The sequence below is a fragment of the Salvelinus alpinus genome, chromosome 12, assembly GCF_045679555.1.
Source record: "Salvelinus alpinus chromosome 12, SLU_Salpinus.1, whole genome shotgun sequence".
NCBI lineage: Eukaryota > Metazoa > Chordata > Actinopteri > Salmoniformes > Salmonidae > Salvelinus > Salvelinus alpinus.
This window is the reverse complement of record NC_092097.1, coordinates 16,190,507-16,213,474: the sequence shown is the minus strand read 5'-3', so window position 1 is coordinate 16,213,474 and position 22,968 is coordinate 16,190,507. Positions and strand designations below refer to the sequence as shown.

At 42.9% G+C, this 22,968-nt stretch overlaps 1 protein-coding gene across 3 annotated transcripts in view; it reads right to left on the bottom strand.

Moving 5' to 3' along the window:
* LOC139535600 (cadherin-4-like) overlaps nt 1-22,968 on the bottom strand; it is a 250,078-nt gene that overhangs the window by 85,201 nt on the left and 141,909 nt on the right. For all 3 annotated transcript variants that reach the window (XM_071335181.1, XM_071335182.1, XM_071335183.1), the window contains one exon: nt 5,411-5,637. In XM_071335181.1, coding sequence (XP_071191282.1) covers nt 5,411-5,637 — 227 coding nt within the window. The remainder of the gene's footprint in view (nt 1-5,410; nt 5,638-22,968) is intronic.

Below are 22,968 nucleotides of genomic sequence, written 5' to 3'. Positions count from 1 at the left end.
CTTCCCCATTTCTCTTTCTCCCAAATACAGTCAGCTGATGTTCTAAAAGAGCTGCAAAATCTGGACCCTTACAAATCAGCCGGGCTAGATAATCTGGACCCTTTCTTTCTAAAACTATCTGCTGAAATTGTTGCCACCCCTATTACTAGCCTTTTCAACCTCTCTTTCGTGTCGTCTGAGATTCCCAAAGATTGGAAAGCAGCTGCGGTTATCCCCCTCTTCAAAGGGGGGGACACTCTTGACCCTAACAGCTACAGACCTATATCTATCCTACCCTGCCTTTCTAAGGTCTTCGAAAGCCAAGTCAACAAACAGATTACCGACCATTTCGAATCCCACCATACCTTCTCCGCTATGCAATCTGGTTTCAGAGCTGGTCATGGGTGCACCTCAGCCACGCTCAAGGTCATAAACGATATCTTAACCGCCATCGATAGGAAACAATACTGTGCAGCCGTATTCATTGACCTGGCCAAGGCTTTTGACTCTGTCAATCACCACATCCTCATCGGCAGACTCGACAGCCTTGGTTTCTCTAATGATTGCCTCGCCTGGTTCACCAACTACTTCTCTGATCGAGTTCAGTGTGTCAAATCGGAGGGTCTGTTGTCCGGGCCTCTGGCAGTCTCCATGGGGGTGCCACAGGGTTCAATTCTTGGACCGACTCTCTTCTCTGTATACATCAATGATGTCGCTCTTGCTGCTGGTGATTCTCTGATCCACCTCTACGCAGACGACACTATTCTGTATACTTCTGGCCCTTCTTTTGACACTGTGTTAACAACCCTCCAGGCGAGCTTCAATTCCATACAACTCTCCTTCCGTGGCCTCCAATTGCTCTTAAATACAAGTAAAACTAAATGCATGCTCTTCAACCGATCGCTGCCTGCACCTGCCCGCCTGTCCAACATCACTACTCTGGACGGCTCTGACTTAGAATATGTGGACAACTACAAATACCTAGGTGTCTGGTTAGACTGTAAACTCTCCTTCCAGACTCACATCAAACATCTCCAATCCAAAGTTAAATCTAGAATTGGCTTCCTATTCCGCAACAAAGCATCCTTCACTCATGCTGCCAAACATACCCTTGTAAAACTGACCATCCTACCAATCCTCGACTTCGGTGATGTCATTTACAAAATAGCCTCCAAAACCCTACTCAATAAATTGGATGCAGTCTATCACAGTGCCATCCGTTTTGTCACCAAAGCCCCATATACTACCCACCACTGCGACCTGTACACTCTCGTTGGCTGGCCCTCGCTTCATACTCGTCGCCAAACCCACTGGTTCCAGGTCATCTACAAGACCCTGCTAGGTAAAGTCCCCCCTTATCTCAGCTCGCTGGTCACCATAGCAACACCTACCTGTAGCACGCGCTCCAGCAGGTATATCTCTCTGGTCACCCCCAAAACCAATTCTTCCTTTGGCCGCCTCTCCTTCCAGTTCTCTGCTGCCAATGACTGGAACGAACTACAAAAATCTCTGAAACTGGAAACACTTATCTCCCTCACTAGCTTTAAGCACCAGCTGTCAGAGCAGCTCATAGATTACTGCACCTGTACATAGCCCATCTATAATTTAGCCCAAACAACTACCTCTTTACCTACTGTATTTATTTATTTATTTTGCTCCTTTGCACCCCATTATTTCTGTCTCTACTTTGCGCTTTATTCCACTTCAAACCAACCATTCCAGTGTTTTTTAGTTTTTATTTTACTTGCTGTGTTGTATTTACTTCGCCACCATGGCCTTTTTATATTTTTATTTATTTATACATATATTTGTTTGCCTTCACCTCCCTTATCTCACCTCACTTGCTCACATTGTATATAGACTTATTTTTTTTCACTGTATCATTGACTATATGTTTGTTTTACTCCATGTGTAACTATGTGTTGTTGTATGTGTCGAACTGCTTTGCTTTATCTTGGCCAGGTCGCAATTGTAAATGAGAACGTGTTCTCAATTTGCCTACCTGGTTAAATAAAGGTTAAATAAATAAAAAATAAATAAAAAGGAGGGCCAGGTGTGTGAAGACAGGACATTAGGAGGGCCCTGTATAGGAGGACAGGACATTAGGAGGGCCCTGTATAGGAGGACAGGACATTAGGAGGGCCCTGTATAGGAGGACAGGACATTAGGAGGGCCCTGTATAGGAGGACAGGACATTAGGAGGGCCCTGTATAGGAGGACAGGACATTAGGAGGGCCCTGTATAGGAGGACAGGACATTAGGAGGGCCCTGTATAGGAGGACAGGACATTAGGATGGCCCTGTATAGGAGGACAGGACATTAGGAGGGCCCTGTATAGGAGGACAGGACATTAGGAGGGCCCTGTATAGGAGGACAGGACATTAGGAGGGCCCTGTATAGGAGGACAGGACATTAGGAGGGCCCTGTATAGGAGGACAGGACATTAGGAGGGCCCTGTATAGGAGGACAGGACATTAGGAGGGCCCTGTATAGGAGGACAGGACATTAGGAGGGCCCTGTATAGGAGGACAGGACATTAGGAGGGCCAGGTGTGTGAAGACAGGACATTAGGAGGGCCCTGTATAGGAGGACAGGACATTAGGAGGGCCCTGTATAGGAGGACAGGACATTAGGAGGGCCCTGTATAGGAGGACAGGACATTAGGAGGGCCAGGGATGTGAGGACAGGACATTAGGAGGGCCCTGTATAGGAGGACAGGACATTAGGAGGGCCCTGTATAGGAGGACAGGACATTAGGAGGGCCCTGTATAGGAGGACAGGACATTAGGAGGGCCCTGTATAGGAGGACAGGACATTAGGAGGGCCCTGTATAGGAGGACAGGACATTAGGAGGGCCCTGTATAGGAGGACAGGACATTAGGAGGGCCCTGTATAGGAGGACAGGACATTAGGAGGGCCCTGTATAGGAGGACAGGACATTAGGAGGGCCCTGTATAGGAGGACAGGACATTAGGAGGGCCCTGTATAGGAGGACAGGACATTAGGAGGGCCCTGTATAGGAGGACAGGACATTAGGAGGGCCCTGTATAGGAGGACAGGACATTAGGAGGGCCCTGTATAGGAGGACAGGACATTAGGAGGGCCCTGTATAGGAGGACAGGACATTAGGAGGGCCCTGTATAGGAGGACAGGACATTAGGAGGGCCCTGTATAGGAGGACAGGACATTAGGAGGGCCCTGTATAGGAGGACAGGACATTAGGAGGGCCCTGTATAGGAGGACAGGACATTAGGAGGGCCCTGTATAGGAGGACAGGACATTAGGAGGGCCCTGTATAGGAGGACAGGACATTAGGAGGGCCCTGTATAGGAGGACAGGACATTAGGAGGGCCCTGTATAGGAGGACAGGACATTAGGAGGGCCCTGTATAGGAGGACAGGACATTAGGAGGGCCCTGTATAGGAGGACAGGACATTAGGAGGGCCCTGTATAGGAGGACAGGACATTAGGAGGGCCCTGTATAGGAGGACAGGACATTAGGAGGGCCCTGTATAGGAGGACAGGACATTAGGAGGGCCCTGTATAGGAGGACAGGACATTAGGAGGGCCCTGTATAGGAGGACAGGACATTAGGAGGGCCCTGTATAGGAGGACAGGACATTAGGAGGGCCAGGTGTGTGAGGACAGGACATTAGGAGGGCCCTGTATAGGAGGACAGGACATTAGGAGGGCCCTGTATAGGAGGACAGGACATTAGGAGGGCCCTGTATAGGAGGACAGGACATTAGGAGGGCCCTGTATAGGAGGACAGGACATTAGGAGGGCCCTGTATAGGAGGACAGGACATTAGGAGGGCCCTGTATAGGAGGACAGGACATTAGGAGGGCCCTGTATAGGAGGACAGGACATTAGGAGGGCCCTGTATAGGAGGACAGGACATTAGGAGGGCCCTGTATAGGAGGACAGGACATTAGGAGGGCCCTGTATAGGAGGACAGGACATTAGGAGGGCCCTGTATAGGAGGACAGGACATTAGGAGGGCCCTGTATAGGAGGACAGGACATTAGGAGGGCCCTGTATAGGAGGACAGGACATTAGGAGGGCCCTGTATAGGAGGACAGGACATTAGGAGGGCCCTGTATAGGAGGACAGGACATTAGGAGGGCCCTGTATAGGAGGACAGGACATTAGGAGGGCCCTGTATAGGAGGACAGGACATTAGGAGGGCCCTGTATAGGAGGACAGGACATTAGGAGGGCCCTGTATAGGAGGACAGGACATTAGGAGGGCAATGTATAGGAGGACAGGACATTAGGAGGGCCCTGTATAGGAGGACAGGACATTAGGAGGGCCCTGTATAGGAGGACAGTACAGGGCTCTTCTAGGCCACATCCGTGTGTCCCGTGAGCCCCTGCCTGTCTGCAGTGCTGTTTGGGTCACACGGTAGGAGGAGGAAACACTAATGCCAGCAGGAAGGACACGCACACATACATGCTCTCTCTCTACCCTTCAGTAACCATTCACCTAGCTTTTCTTGGAATTAGTCTGTATGACCAAATACAGTGGCTAACCGACATCAAATAGCCATGGGTTTAGGGTTGTAAAGGGTTAAAATATATGGAGCAGGCCAGAAAAAGAATGAGTATGACCATTTGCTGCATGTCTTTTTTTGTTTCTGAAAACATTTTAGTGTTGGAGAAATCCCTTATCCTGAATTATACATTTCCACAATTTAGTTTTTCATGGCTACACATTTAATGAAACAATTTAAATTACTTATGACAACTTTTCTACAGGGGATAACAGCAATTTTCCACTTTGGAATCACCTGCTGACCAAAATTACACACTGCTGCCGGGAAGAAAAGTGTCCGGAAAGTACCTAACATAAGTTGTAAGCGATTCCCAACAAAAATGTATCAATTTAAAACATGTAACTGGTTTTAACATTTTCATTTGATTGCTCAAACATAATTATTTCTTGTTCTATTATTGAATCTCTTGCTCCCACGACGTGGGAACATAATTACAAAGTGCTGTTACCACATCACCTGGTTCCTGCATGCCTCAGAGTGGAACATTAGCTCAATCAATGTCAATTATTTCATGCCCTCCATTATTGTGCTGGGAGGAGTGGGCAGAATTTTAATCCCAGCTCTGCAATTGCTTTACACAATTCTTGGACGTTTTCTATGATTAAAAGCATGACCTGGAGGAAGCATTAAGCCTCCTACTATTCAACATCTTATTTGAAAAGCAGAACCTAAAATGTGGTTTTATATAATGTACTTGAGGATCATTGAAAACTGATCTTACCTGAGAGGCTAGAGGTTTTCAAGTGTATAAATAATGTACGTGTCTCCATGCAATTGTACAACTGAGGTTCAGTACAGTCTGTCAGTAGCAGGGGTGTGTTGGTGTGTCTATACCTAAGGCAAACTTTATAACTTTAGCAGTGTATATATGTTTACCTGACTCACAGGAACAGAAGGCGGGTGGCCAGCCAAGGCCAGCTTGACCGTGGTCTCCCAGATATGAGGGTCATGACCTCCGCGGGCGGTCACCATGAACTGGACTGGTTCAGACAGGTTGGCCACCTCCTGCTCCGCGTACACCGAGCCGTCAGGACGCACACTGAAGTTAGGGTCACTGCTCTCGAAGTCCACAGCCTTGCTGTGCTGACAGTCATCAAACTTCACTAGAGAGACACAGAGAGAGAGAGACAGAGAGAGAGAGGGAGCGAGAGAGAGAGGGAGGTAGGTAGGGATAAAGAGACAGAGGATGAGGTGACAAATCTGGTGACGTGACTGCTGTGAAATACTGGCATAGCTTTTCCACCTCCCTAAAGACACATCTCTCCTCATCTTGTCTTCTGAGGTGAAGGCAACTTTTAATCTCCAGCGAAACCAAAATAGATGTATGAAACAAATCCTTATTTCCTTGCGTTTTTGAGGAGAGACAGGGGTACATGGAAGCTATGTCAAATTAGTGCAGCACACTCTGAAGCGCTTTGTCTCTCAGTCAAGTTTCCCCATTCAAGCAATTACAATGAGCAATAGCTCCTCCCGCCAGCCTCCACTGATTCCGAGAGAGAAAGAGAGAAAGAGAGAGAGAGAGAGAGAGAGAGAGAGAGAGAGAGAGAGAGAGAGAGAGAGAGAGAGAGAGAGAGAGAGAGAGAGAGAGAGAGAGAGAGAGAGAGAGAGAGAGAGAGAGAGAGAGAGAGAGAGAGAGAGAGAGAGAGAGAAGGGGTGAAGATGGCATGGAGCACTTTGATATAGACACTGCGATGACAGATGACATCAAGTTGCCAGCTCAACCACATCAAATCTGAGGGAAAACTCCAAAGCTATGCAGACTGAACATTCACTATCAATACCTTATCTTTTCATTCAGAGGAATAATCAAAGCTTTTATACTTTATTTTAGATTTGAGAATTTCAGGCAAAACACTCGGACATTAATGTCAAGTATCTTTACTTTTCAACATCTTGTTGCTGCTCACACGGACTTGGCATATGCCACCTCCAGAATTGAGTGCTGAAGCATTCTGTCATCGCCAAGTGTCCCAACAGAGTGAGTCATGTAGGTAGTGGCTTGTCAGAGATGGAGGGAATGAAAACATTCTCTCCTGTGGCCGTGCCACTGACGAATGTCTAGGCAACTCTAGTTAGCAGATGGTGCCATCACTGACACCTGAGGGATGCTTCTAGAGCCCAGGTCTGTTTAGTGGAGCCCAGAGAGGGATAAGAAGCAAGCAGGAAAAGAAACCGGGTCTCACAGCAGCATTCATCGTATGGTATGACCAATCTGTAGCACTTTGTCTGAGAATGGAGGTGTGAACGCTGCCGAAGTAACTGATATAACACCAACAGAAAAGACATGCACACATACACACACAATAAATGCAATAACAAGGTCTTAAGAAGGGAATTAAGTGTCTGTAAATCACCAAGGTTAACCAGGCTCTGACTTATAATTACTGTTGGTCCAAATAACTGGTTGTCTTTATTTACTACTGTAACATTACTCCTGGTGGAATGGCTTTTATGATCATTATGATGTCTGCACATTGCTGGGGATAATAAGCAGCATTTTAGAAACTGTGGACTCTGGATGAATCAATTTAGACATTTCATTGTCTGTTGTATTTCCCTACTCAGTCCTAGTGCTGCGCTGTTGCAGGATTATCTCAAGTTATCATATAGGAAAAATATACATGCGCACACACAGGGTGCACACACAGGGTGCACACACAGGGTGCACACAGCTTCCATCCCCTTCTCCTTATGTTTAAAAAGGCTGTGCACCGATCTTATCTCTCAGTCACACTCCTGCTGCTGATAACAAGACACATTGATTTCATAAATCACCCAGGGAACAAATCGTCTGTTATGAGCTGGGGAGATGTCATTTTTCTAAATCCACCGTGAAGGATTCTGCACAACAAGGTTTTTATCAAGCCATCTATCCAATTTATCGCCCAGCTTCCTGTCAAAAGATGCACCAAACAACAGACTAATACAGCACAAAATATTTTAAACAACTGCGGCACCCATCACACAAATTAGGCTGCTATTTCACCCAGGGAGTAATTGTACGTGTAATGGAGGAACGGCAAACATCATTTTGACAATGTGTGCATCAATCTTACAGTAACAGACAAACATAATCCAATCCACCTTCTCTACCCTGGAAGGAAGCTATGCAGAGCACAGCAAGTCTCTTCCATGTGGAGAAATTCATATCCAACCAAGAAATGATTAACTGTTCACTCCTTCACTATTTTGAGGTTTCAAATGTAAGATCAGCAACGTGAGCAACGTCTCACAGTTTGCAGTAACACTCAGACAGAAACAACATGCTTCTATGTGAAAAACAACCAGTTTGGTGCCACAGCAAAGAACAGGCTGTATTGTGCCAATGGCTGCAATGTGCTTAAACAGAACAGACTAAATGTTGTGATTTAAGCGAGTTTCTTGTGGCGTGTGACTTGTGAGGCTCACTGTAGGGGTGTGTGTTCTGAGACTGTGTGTGTGCGTTAGTATAAGAAAAGGCACAGGGTTCTGAGGGCACGTCTGTACCCGTGGCCCTGTGCCCCTGTGACAGCGGGGTGGTTGGCATGGGAACACACGCATGGCCTTGGCGGTGGCGCTGTGGCGTGTCGTTGTGACAGGCAGGCTTGGTCTCTGAGGGCACTGGGCCAGCTCTCTGCCCACCTGCTGACATACCAGAGAGGAGGGGACACGCTGTGTTTACTGACACATCCAGTTAGCAGGAAACGCTACAAATACCATCCATTCAACTGTGACGGAAATAATCCAGGTACAGTGTAACAGATCTGGAACACAGTCAGATACAATGGAATAACCACCAATGCGCCTCATGCCATCACACCATAGTGGAGACAGTGCTAATTTACTAATACATCAAGCTGTGGGGGGAAAAGAGATACAAGGATGATGAGAGAAATAAAACAGTGAAAAAAGTGAGCTTGAGAGACAAAGAGTGAGAGAGAGAGAGGGAGGAGGAGAGAGAGAAAGATGAGGAGAGAGAAAGATAGAGAGAGAGAGTAATGGAGCAAGAGAGAGAGGATGGGGAGAGTGGGGAGGGGGGAGAGAAAGAGAAAGAGAGAGAGAGAGCGAGCGAGAGGAGTGGAGAGAGAGAGGGTGGGGAGAGTGAGGAGGGGGGAGAGGGAGAGAGAGAGGGGGAGAGAGAGAAAGAGGGGAGAGAGAGAGAGAGAGATAGAGAGGAGGGGAGAGAGAAAGAGGGGAGAGAGAGAGAGATAGAGAGGGGAGAGAGAAAGAGGAGGAGAGAGGAGGGGAGAGAGAAAGAGGGGAGAGAGAGATAGAGAGGAGGGGAGAGAGAAAGAGATAGAGAGGAGGGGAGAGAGAAAGAGGAGGGGAGAGAGAGAGAGATAGCGAGAGAGAGAGGAGGGGGAGAGAGAGGAGGGGAGAGAGAGTTGGTGCATGAGAGGCAAAAGCATCTGTGGCTGGCCTAGCCAAGGTGTGAATTGAGCTGCTGCCAGGTGTGCTTTAAAACCTTTCAGAGCGTTCACGTTCAGAATGAATGAAGACAGGACTCAAGTGTTTGTTTTCTCAGCAGACGTCCCTGAAGGTCAGTGAACCCCATGCTCTCCAGAGGCCGGAGCTGCCTTTATTAAAACCCTGCCGTCCCTCAGGTTTAATCAATGCTGCCTCCGGCCCCACTTTATCACGCACACTGTTAATCTGATTAAAGAGGGAGAATGACTTAGCCAGAAGCTGAGGGGCATGAACTCACTGTGTGGAACCTATACAACAGCATAAAAGCCAACGAGATGAGATATACCATAGTCCATGTCTGCCCATTCTGCAGGGCTCTGTTATCTCAGTATGTAGGGCCTACTGTATGCACCTGGTTCTTTGATGTTGATCTCAGTGAGTTCCCAGCTGGCTGCTGTCAGGGTTGTTCTTCTCTATCAGTATGACATGTACAGTACAGTATGCATCTGAGGACGAAGGGCATCGCCATGGTTGCTGCTCCGCTAAGCCCCGGTAGACATCATGGTGTATGTCCAAGTCTCCACCAGTCACCTCACACTTGACAGGCTCCACCTGCACTGGCTACGTTTGGCTCGGGTCGATGGAGCAGGGCCTTTAGGGCTATTGAGCCACGGTCTGCTCAGATTTGGACGTGTTCGCACGCACATGTGTGCATGTAGAGGTTCATTGGGTTTGCGCCAAGTATAACTCCTGGGCACAGTGCAGCATCTACATGTATATTTGTGTGTGTGTGTGTGTCTTCACATAGACTAGGACGTTTGGCAGGGTATGGAGGGCTGGTGCTGCGGGGGCAGTGCCATTCTGCTCTGATGCTCACGGTGTGAACCGGCACTGAACATTCTGTCCGACAGACAGAGCGGCCAGTGTGTCACAACGGCAGGACAGGACAGAGGGCGCAGGCAGCCGTGACCCCCCAAACCCCCCTGACCTCTGGAGTAGTCTGTCACCACTGACAATGGCAGTCACGCTCTGTGGAGCGATCCGTTCTATACCACACTGAAACACTGTTATGCACTACCTGATATACACTACCGTTCAAAGGTTTGGGGTCACTTAGAAATGTCCTTGTTTTCAAAGCAACCATCACTCCTGTGTTCCAATGGCACGTTGTGTTAGCTAACTCAAGTTGATCATTATAAAAGGCTAATTGATAATTAGAAAACCACTTTGCAAATATGTTAGCACAGCTGAAAACTGTTATCCTGATTAAAGAAGCAATAAAACTGTCCTTCTTTAGACTAGTTGAGTATCTGGAGCGTCAGGCTCTTTCTCAAACTAGACACTATTGTACTTGTCCTCTTGCTCAGTTGTGCACCAGGGCCTCCCACTCATCTTTCTCGCATGGAATAGCCTTCATTTCTCAGAATAAGAATAGACTGTTGAGTTTCAGAAGAAAGTACTTTGTTTCTGGCCATTTTGAGCCTGTAATCGAATCCACATATGCTGATGCTCCAGATACTCAAATAGTCTAAAGAAGACCAGTTTTATTGCTTCTTTAATCAGGACAACAGTTTTCAGCTGTGCTAACATAATTGCAAAATGGTTTTCTAATGATCAATTAGCCTTTTAAAATGATAAACTTGGATTAGCTAACACAACGTGCCACTAGAACACAGGAGTTATGGTTGGTGATAATGGGCCTCCATAACAAATCTGCCATTTCCAGCTGCAATAGTCATTTACAACATTAACAATGTCTACACTGTATTTCTGATCAATTTGATGTTATTTTAATGGACCAAAAATGTGCTTTTCTTTCAAAAACAAGGACATTTATTTTGAACGGTAGTGTATATACACAGCACCCTGGGGGTCACAAAACTGCCCCCGTATGGAATATTAGACGTACATAATGTTAGATGTACATAATATTAGATGTACATAATGTTAGATGTACATAATGTTAGATGTACATTGATGTACATAATATTAGACGTACATAATAGACGTACATAATGTTAGATGTACATAATATATGTACATAATATTAGATGTACATAATATTAGACGTACATAATATTATATGTACATAATGTTAGATGTACATAATATTAGACTTACATAATATTAGACGTACATAATATTAGACGTACATAATAGACGTACATAATATTAGACGCACATACTGTTAGACGTACATAATAGATGTACATAATATTAGACGTACATAATAGATGTACATAATATTAGACATACATAATATATGTACATAATATTAGACGTGCATAATATATGTACAGTGGGGAGAACAAGTATTTGATACACTGCCGATTTTGCAGGTTTTCCTACTTACAAAGCATGTAGAGGTCTGTAATTTTTATCATAGGTACACTTCAACTGTGAGAGACAGAATCTAAAACAAAAATCCAGAAAATCACATTGTATGATTTTTAAGTAATTAATTTGCATTTTATTGCATGACATAAGTATTTGATCACCTACCAACCAGTAAGAATTCCGGCTCTCACAGACCTGTTAGTTTTTCTTTAAGAAGCCCTCCTGTTCTCCACTCATTACCTGTATTAACTGCACCTGTTTGAACTCGTTACCTGTATAAAAGACACCTGTCCACACACTCAATCAAACAGACTCCAACCTCTCCACAATGGCCAAGACCAGAGAGCTGTGTAAGTACATCAGGGATACAATTGTAGACCTACACAAGGCTGGGATGGGCTACAGGACAATAGGCAAGCAGCTTGGTGAGAAGGCAACAACTGTTGGCGCAATTATTAGAAAATGGAAGAAGTTCAAGATGACGGTCAATCACCCTCGGTCTGGGGCTCCCTGCAAGATCTCACCTCGTGGGGCATCAATGATCATGAGGAAGGTGAGGGATCAGCCCAGAACTACACGGCAGGACCTGGTCAATGACCGGAAGAGAGCTGGGACCACAGTCTCAAAGAAAACCATTAGTAACACACTACGCCGTCATGGATTAAAATCCTGCAGCGCACGCAAGGTCCCCCTGCTCAAGCCAGCGCATGTCCAGGCCCGTCTGAAGTTTGCCAATGACGATCTGGATGATCCAGAGGAGGAATGGGAGAAGGTCATGTGGTCTGATGAGACAAAAATAGAGCTTTTTGGTCTAAACTCCACTCGCCGTGTTTGGAGGAAGAAGAAGGATGAGTACAACCCCAAGAACACCATCCCAACCGTGAAGCATGGAGGTGGAAACATCATTCTTTGGGGATGCTTTTCTGCAAAGGGGACAGGACGACTCTACCGTATTGAGTGGAGGATGGATGGGGCCATGTATCGCGAGATCTTGGCCAACAACCTCCTACCCTCAGTAAGAGCATTGAAGATGGGTCGTGGCTGGATCTTCCAGCATGACAACGACCCGAAACACACAGCCAGGGCAACTAAGGAGTGGCTCCGTAAGAAGCATCTCAAGGTCCTGGAGTGGCCTAGCCAGTCTCCAGACCTGAACCCAATAGAAAATCTTTGGAGGGAGCTGAAAGTCCGTATTGCCCAGCGACAGCCCCGAAACCTGAAAGATCTGGAGAAGGTCTGTATGGAGGAGTGGGCCAAAATCCCTGCTGCAGTGTGTGCAAACCTGGTCAAGAACTACAGGAAACGTATGATCTCTGTAATTGCAAACAAAGGTTTCTGTACCAAATATTAAGTTCTGCTTTTCTGATGTATCAAATACTTATGTCATGCAATAAAATGCAAATTAATTACTTAAAAATCATACAATGTGATTTTCTGGATTTTTGTTTTAGATTCCGACTCTCACAGTAGAAGTGTACCTATGATAAAAATGACAGACCTCTACGTGCTTTGTAAGTAGGAAAACCTGCAAAATCGGCAGTGTATCAAATACTTGTTCTCCCCACTGTACATAATATTAGACGTACATAACATTAAATGTACATACTATTAGATGTACATAATATTAGACGTACATAATAGATGTACATCATATTAGACGTACATAGACGTACAAAATATTAGACGTACATAATATTAGATGTACATAATAGATGTATATAATATTAGACTTACATTATATTAGATGTACATAATATTAGATGTACATAATGTTAGATGTACATAATGTTAGATGTACATAGATGTACATAATATTAGACGTACATAATGTTAGATGTACATAATATATGTACATAATATTAGATGTACATAATATTAGACGTACATAATATTATATGTACATAATGTTAGATGTACATAATATTAGACGTACATAATATTAGACGTACATAATATTAGACGTACATAATATTAGACGCACATACTGTTAGATGTACATAATATATGTACATAATGTCAGACGTACATAATGTTAGACGTACATAATAGGTGTACATAATATTAGACGTACATAATAGATGTACATAATATTAGACATACATAATATATGTACATAATATTAGACGTGCATAATATATGTACATAATATTAGACGTACATAATATTAGACGTACATAACATTAAATGTACATACTATTAGATGTACATAATATTAGACGTACATAATAGATGTACATCATATTAGACGTACATAGACGTACAAAATATTAGACGTACATAATATTAGATGTACATAATAGATGTATATAATATTAGACTTACATTATATTAGATGTACATAATAGATGTACATATTATTAGATGTACATAATATTAGACGTACAGAATAGATGTACATAATAGATGTACATAATATTATACGTACATAATATTATACGTACACAATATTAGACGCATATAATATTAGATGTACATAATAGATGTACATAATATTAGACATACATAATATTAGACGTAAATAATAGATGTACATATTATTAGATGTACATAATATTAGACGTACAGAATAGATGTACATAATAGATGTACATAATATTATACGTACATAATATTATACGTACACAATATTAGACGCATATAATATTAGACATACATAATATATGTACATAATATTAGACATACATAATATATGTACTTAATATTAGACATACATAATATATGTACTTAATATTAGACGTACATAATATATGTACTTAATATTAGACATACATAATATATGTACATAATATTAGACGTGCATAATATATGTACATAATATTAGACATACATCATATATGTACTTAATATTAGACGCACATAATATATGTACTTAATATTAGACGTACATAATATGTACTTAATATTAGACATACATAATATATGTACATAATATTAGACATACATTATATATGTACATAATATTAGACATACATAATATATGTACTTAATATTAGACATACATAATATATGTACATAATATTAGACATTCATTATATATGTACATAATATTAGACATACATAATATATGTACATAATATTAGACATACATAATATATGTACTTAATATTAGACATACATAATATATGTACATAATATTAGACATACATCATATACAGTGGGGAGAACAAGTATTTGATACACTGCCGATTTTGCAGGTTTTCCTACTTACAAAGCATGTAGAGGTCTGTAATATTTATCATAGGTACACTTCAACTGTGAGACACGGAATCTAAAACAAAAATCCAGAAAATCACATTGTATGATTTTTAAGTAATTAATTTGCATTTTATTGCATGACATAAGTATTTGATACATCAGAAAAGCAGAACTTAATATTTGGTACAGAAACCTTTGTTTGCAATTACAGAGATCATACGTTTCCTGGAGTTCTTGACCAGGTTTGCACACACTGCAGCAGGGATTTTGTCCCACTCCTCCATACAGACCTTCTCCAGATCCTTCAGGTTTCGGGGCTGTCGCTGGGCAATACGGACTTTCAGCGCCCTCCTCCAGAACCTTGAACCTTGAGATGCTTCTTACGGAGCCACTCCTTAGTTTCCCTGGCTGTGTGTTTCGGGTCGTTGTCATGCTGGAAGACCCAGCCACGACCCATCTTCAATGCTCTTACTGAGGGAAGGAGGTTGTTGGCCAAGATCTCGCAATACATGGCCCCATCCATCCTCCCCTCAATACGGTGCAGTCGTCCTGTCCCCTTTGCAGAAAAGCATCCCCAAAGAATGATGTTTCCACCTCCATGCTTCACGGTTGGGATCGTGTTCTTGGGGTTGTACTCATCCTTCTTCTTCCTCCAAACACGTCGAGTGGAGTTTAGACCAAAAAGCTCAATTTTTGTCTCATCAGACCACATGACCTTCTCCCATTCTTCCTCTGGATCATCCAGATGGTCATTGGCAAACTTCAGACGGGCCTGGACATGCCCTGGCTTGAGCAGCGGGACCTTGCGTGCGCTGCAGGATTTTAATCCATGACGGCGTAGTGTGTTACTAATGGTTTTCTTTGAGACTGTGGTCCCAGCTCTCTTCAGGTCATTGACCAGTTCCTGCCGTGTAGTTCTGGGCTGATCCCTCACCTTCCTCATGATCATTGATGCCCCACGAGGTGAGATCTTGCATGGAGCCCCAGACCGAGGGTGATTGACCGTCATCTTGAACTTCTTCCATTTTCTAATAATTGCGCCAACAGTTGTTGCCTTCTCACCAAGCTGCTTGCCTATTGTCCTGTAGCCCATCCCAGCCTTGTGCAGGTCTACAATTTTATCCCTGATGTCCTTACACAGCTCTCTGGTCTTGGCCATTGTGGAGAGGTTGGAGTCTGTTTGATTGAGTGTGTGGACAGGTGTCTTTTATACAGGTAACGAGTTCAAACAGGTGCAGTTAATACAGGTAATGAGTGGAGAACAGGAGGGCTTCTTAAAGAAAAACTAACAGGTCTGTGAGAGCCGGAATTCTTACTGGTTGGAAGGTGATCAAATACTTATGTCTTGCAATAAAATGCAAATTAATTACTTAAAAATCATACAATGTGATTTTCTGGATTTTTGTTTTAGATTCCGTCTCTCATAGTTGAAGTGTACCTATGATAAAAATTACAGACCTCTACATGCTTTGTAAGTAGGAAAACCTGCAAAATCGGCAGTGTATCAAATACTTGTTCTCCCCACTGTATGTACATAATATTAGACATACATAATATATGTACATAATATTAGACATACATAATATATGTACTTAATATTAGACGTACATAATATGTACTTAATATTAGACATACATAATATATGTACATAGTATTAGACATACATAATATATGTACATAGTATTAGACATACATAATATATGTACATAATATTAGACATACATCATATATGTACATAATATTAGACATACATAATATATGTACATAATATTAGACATACATAATATATGTACTTAATATTAGACGTACATAATATATGTACTTAATATTATGTACATAATGGATGTACATAATATTAGACATACATAATATTAGACATACATAATATTAGATGTACATATATGTACATAATATTAGACGTACATAATGTTAGATGTACATAGATGTACATAATGTTAGACATACATAATGTTAGATGTACATAATGTTAGATGTACATAATATATGTACATAATATTAGATGTACTTAATCTATGTACTTAATATTAGATGTACACACTGTTAGATGTACATAATATTAGATGTACATAATATTAGACATACATCATATTAGACGTACATAATGTTAGTGGCATGTGCTAACACTGCTCAGGCTGCTGTTGTGTGTTTGTTTTCACCTCAACACAACCTTCCCTGTCCTCCCTCTCCCTCATCCACTCTGCTGCATTCTGCTATACCCTCCCTCGCTTTTTTCTCCTCTCCTATTCCCTTCTCTTAGCCACATCTCCCTCTCCTATCCCTCGCCTACATAATTAACCCCACATCCCCCTATCCTCCTCTCCTTTTCCCCACAGACTGACTGTCACTGCCGCTCAGACATGCTTTAATGCAAACAGGCTGGCAGGACAAAGGCATTAGCCAGCCACAAACGGCAGCTACGTTAGATTCTCTCTTCACAGCTCACACCCAACCACTAACACACAAATAGGTCCCTTTCCATCTCAATGTACTAGAGGGCATCTTATCCCAGAGATGTAACAGGATCCTTCCTGTGCCTCCCAGTCTTTCAGATGTTAGATGGTAAAGCAGGGTATCTTTCCATCGCAATGTACTAGAGGGCATCTTATCCCAGAGATGTAACAGGATTCTTCCTGTGTCTCCCAGTCCTTCAGATGTTAGACGGTAAACCAGGGTCACACAGGAAGCAGGGTGAGACCAGCGTGATGCTGCAGCCAGACGGTAGTCCCAGGTTGCAGCCCTAGTTGAGCCAACCATGGCATGTTCTGGTGTCTGAGGGGTATAGAGAAGGCCTGAGAAAAGCCTCAAATCCAGCCTTGCGCTCCTTTGTTTGGGCTGTGTTTATCTCGGTGGTGGAGCGGAGCTAAGTTAACATTTCGTCTGCCACCCTGCCGCTTCCTTCAACCCAACAGGCCAATCAGCGCCTCCCACTAAATTTGCAAATAACAGTGTTTGACTGGCTGAGAACAGAGGAGAAGGAGAACAACACAAGGCCTGGTGATTAATCAGACACACTGTGACCAATGCAACACATTAACAGTAGTGGGATTAGTTGAACTGGGAGGGCGGAGTTGCAGGTTAACACCATAAGGCTTGTACTGGAGCTACAGCACTTAGTATGGTCAGACTTGAAGAGGGAAAGTGCATGGCTGGAGACACAACATATCTATCTGTCCTCCCGCAGTGTTTGGCACTGTGTTTGATGGCAGAGTTGGTGCATCCTGAAGAATGCATCTCATGAAATTATGTTTCTAAATCCTTCGCCTCCCTTCTACAACCCACCAGAGTTGAATCCATCTGAATCTACTTTGATCAGAATGATGTATTGTGCTAAAGGGGAGGTTAAATCCCTTCCATTTACATGCTGCTGTGTTTAGGCACTGCAGGTACCTTTGCAATGTGACTTTTCTCAAAGTGTTTTGCGTTGCCTTAGGAAATGAAATAAAATTCCTCTGCCTCTCGTTCCCTATTGCTTAACTAAAAGCTCACACTTTCCCCTCTGACAGCTCTGCCCATGACAATGGAACCAACTGTGACTCAAGAGCTTTGGCAAGCTGATATGTGTGTGCATGTATGTGTATGTATGTATGTATGTATGTATGCATCTGTGTATGTACCTGTGTATGTATGTGTGTGTATATGTATGTATGTGTGTGTATGCTTGAGTGCGGTATTGTTATGGGAGATGTACAGTATGTGATATAACCAGAACTTTCTGTCAACAGCACCTTTAACAGAAATGGAATGTAGAGAGCAGACAGAAAGTTTAAAGCATCTGAGATCATATCCCATATTGCTCCCAATCGAACATGTTATTCATATTGGCAAGATTCCAGAGTGTTCTATGAAGGCACCAAAACCATTGTGTCACCATACTGAGTGTCAGGATTGACACAGTGCCTGAGTGGACACAGACGGTGTCATTAATCAAAGTGTGTTTCAGCAGAGTTCGTTCAGTCTGTGCTGCCGGCCTATCAGGAGGCGTCTTCACCGGGCCTTCGGGCAGAGTGGTAAAGGTCCACAGATCTAGTCTCCTCTCTTATCTCTGCATTAGAGCCTCTCATGGGTACGGCTGGACGAAATTCGGGGAACGAGGTAAAGAATGAGTATGGGAGGAAGGCAGAACGGATGCAATTAAAAGACTGGGTCACAGATCACAGTGCGAAGCGTCAATGTGATTTATACACCTCCATTCAGCCCAGGGACCTTTCTGAGTGTGTGATTGTGATTGTGTTTGTGTGTGTGCGTGTGTGTGTGTGTGTTTGTGTTTGTGTGTGTTGTCTCTTATGAGCCATCCACAGCTAGGGGGCGTCAGTGTGTCTCCTGGGCCCATACACACACTATCCATCAGGCGCATTAGTGACATCTTCAAGGTTATGCTAAGAACTACTGATGCCCCACACCCAGCCCGACAGTTCAAAAGAATGATCTACCTCTGCCTGGACCAACTTCAAGCACTGCAAAATCCAACTTGAACCTGACCCCAACCTGCTGAAAATACACACACCGTTTATCAATCCCATTCGCTGGTATTTATGGTCCAATTAAGATAGAACCAGAAGGGAATCTTAGGAAAATAGATGCACAGTAGTACCAGTATTATTTCCCCCCCCCCCCCCAAGTCCCTAACGAACATGATGACAATATTAACCTGCACCCACTGGATCCTACATCCATGAATTATCTACATTTGTGAGACTCGTATAGCTCTCAGGTCAGACTGAGCATCACAACTGAGAATTAACACTAGATATAACTGAATGTGGTTTTACAAACTCCACCCTAATTTCAGTCTGTGTCAAGTGAATTTGGCATCGTATTTGCATTAGGGAAGTAACCAACGGAAAGAGCTGCCCTGATTGGACTGAGAGTCCCTTTAAAATGCTATCTTAAGACATGCATTCCCCTCTGACACAGTGCATACTGGACAAACAGAACTGTTCTTTTATTCCTTTCATCTGACTCCCACAGAACTTGCCTCCAAGGCTTCCCCTTCAATTCAGCAGCACAGAGAAGTGCTTTATCAGAGCAATATCTTCCTTAAGAAGACAGAGCACATAACTACCTCAAGGCTACATCACACTGTCTGTTATCTCAAAGTACAATATAATAATATCACATAGCCATCAGCTATACACTAGGAACAGACTGGGAGGGGGGGGGGGGTGATCAGGGGAAACAGAGAGAGGAACTGAGATACATTTACAGATAAAAAGTTGACTATCTGTAGTGCAAACAGCCACCAATGTGACGCCACCTTTCTAACGTAAGATGCAGATACAGTGTACAAAAAGGTACAATCAGCATTTAACGTTCCTTATTGGCTATAAAGATGTTGGCCAATGTGCATGAAGGAAGACATCAGGAAGACATCAGCACAGACTAGAAAGTGTATAGTGTTATTGTCTAGTCCTCCTCCAATGGGTATTTTTAGCCAATCCTGATTACCCTGGAGGCAGGCTTAATAAATACTAGAAGACTAAAAATGGTCTCTTCTCCCTCCCTCAGGGGAACTGGAACAGTCTTTAGAAGGTAATCAGCATCTCTGTGTTTCTCTTTCATTTTCTCTCCATCCCTCTCTTACTACCGTAGTGCTTAACCCTCTCTACCCCCTCCTCTCCCTGAAACCCAACAGCCTTTTCTCAGTCTCTGATTATTAGCATGACGTGTTCCCAGACATCCCTGGTGATTGTTTAGCTGCCGTGTTCAGCATCTTGATTTGATTTTGTACAATTAGCCTAATTAGCATTACAAATACCCACTGAGACAGAGAAACAAAAATGTCTGTATTCATTGAAGAACATATTAAAATGAAAGGCAAATAACGTAGAGAGGAAATGAATAAATGCATAACCGATGAATCATGATGTGTGCAACTACGGTGGTGCATAAATCTAGAAACAACAGCAACATACAGGTGGGGTATACCGAACATGACCGCAGTAGCAGATTGCAATGCCATGGGTGGGACTATGTCCTCAGCAACACTAACCCCTGGAAATATTGAGTGAATGATTTTGATTTTGTTTGAGTGAATGATTGTAGAATATCTGAGCACCTACAGTATGTACTAGGAAGTGGGTTCCTATGTTGAGCTGTAGAATATCTACTGGGTATCACTGTTACGATGTACAGTACCTGCGCAGTATCTGATGAATAGTGACTGGCTGTGAGTAGAGTAATCAGACCAGGCAGACAGCCCTCTCTCTCTCTCTCTCTCTCTCTCTCTCTCTCTCTCTCTCTCTCTCTCTGACCAGATCATGTCTCCTTAAACCAGTGATTAGACTTAAGACAGATCTCCTTCATTATCCCTCACTCTCATCCATTATGCTCTAATCCTCCACTGGTCCCCCAGGGCAACCCATAGACACGGGCCAACTATTTGTCTGAAACCCCTTGCTCTGGACTGGACGAGGAGAGACAGTTGTTTGTATTCTGCATTCAAGGAAATCAAGGCCACCTGGAGTCACCTACAGCAAATTGACTACTTGTCATTGACATTACCTACAACTGTCCCCATTGTATGTTTCTTTGTCTTAAGGATGTAACTGATGATATTACATCAAGGGGACTCAATTTGCTTTGTGTCACTCTCTCCCAGCGGAAGTGCATCAGGTCTGTGGAGGAAAGTGACACTTGTGCAAATGAATGTCAAAGTAATATTTCCCTGCGATTCACACGTCCTTTTGTCATTTGGAGTTCCCATCTAGATGCTCACAATACATGTCACCCCATTGATTCAGTGTATCATTATTATCCTCATGATCCTGGTACAGTCTTTAATGGGCACACAAAGAGGTCCCCCCCAGGATGTCTAGTCTACAGACAACCATTACATGTGCTTATGTAGGCACCACAAATATACAGAGACAATATGGACATAGATTGTTGGAAGCCGGTTGCAGACGTTGCCATTATAAGGATAATTACACTCTAACCAGTGGTATTGAACCGGTAAGCTTTGTTCAAGTAAAAGCAGGAATCGATGCGGACTGATCTTCACCCGATGAAAAGGTTTTTTACATTCAGAGCCAGCCTTGTAGTGTATACATTAAAGTGGACAAAGACATGCAGTCATGCACGTGCACACACATAACACCGAATGAAATGGACCAGATTATGGTCTAAACAAATAGAACTATGTACAATGTCACAGCCAGGGACAAGGTAACAACATACAAGTTTGGGATCACTTAGAAATGTCCTTGTTTTTGAAAGAAAAGCAAATTTTTTGTCCATAACATCAAATTGATCAGAAATACAGTGTAGACATTGTTAATGTTGTAGATGACTACTGTAGCTAGAAATGGCAGATTATGGAATATCTACATAGGCATACAGAGGCCCATTATCAGCAACCATCACGCCTGTGTTCCAACGGCACGTTGTGTTAGCTAATCGAAGATTATCATTTTAAAAGGCTAATTGATCATTAGAAAACTATTTTTCAATTATGTTAGCACTGCTGAAAACTGTTGTCCTGATTAAAGAAGCAATAAAACTGTCTTTCTTTAGACTATTTGAGTATCTGGAGCATCAGCATTTGTGGGTTCAATTACAGGCTCAAAATGGCCAGAAACAAAGACCTTTCTTCTGAAACTCATCAGTCTATTCTTGTTCTGAGAAATGAAGGCTATTTTGAAGTTTGAAGGAAGTTGCTAAGTAGTGTTAGTGCAATTGCTAACTAGCATTAGCATAATGACTGGAAGTCTATGGGAACAGCTAGCATGATGTTAGCATTGTCTTGCAAAACTACCTCTAACTTCCTTTATACCGGACTGGACGCAGAGACATACAAATGGAATCCACGAGGTTATCTGACCAAAATCCCAAACTACCCTTTTAATGTGATGGCTAGATGAATCTAACAACATTCAATAGAGTCATACCATTTTACTCTTAACACTAGCTGACTGTCTAAACTACCCTTAAACAACCCTTAATCTCGGTCTGTATAAGCAGATATTTGATCACGTAAACTGACATTTTAAGAAGAAAAAAAATGGTCATACAAAGTACTTGACTCGCAGCAAAAAATCTGAATTTATTTTTACATCAATTTACTTTGAAGTCAATGAGGACCGTTCCAGAAAATCCAGACTAATACATTTGCAGCGTGCTTTCTACATATCTTCTTCAGAGTGTTTGATCTCTCCCTCTGACAAACACTGAGAAAATGTTGAGATCACAGAGATAATGAAAGGAGAGGATTTCGACAAGGCCCTCTTCTAAGTTCACTTTTGTGTCTCAAGTGAAAGTTATCAATGGAATGCAATGTTACACTGCTCTTTTAGCCGTTCACATATCACAAGCCATCTCAGACCAGCTTTAAAAGCATAGAACCCAGGTACTGAATTTAATGCGGTACAGAAAGCATAGTCTTTAATATATTCCTATGCATGTCTTTATTATGCATGTCATGGCTATGGAGGCAAACCAATTTCCCTGTGACATTAATAGAGTATGATCTCCTTCAATCATTCCTTACCCTCCAAACC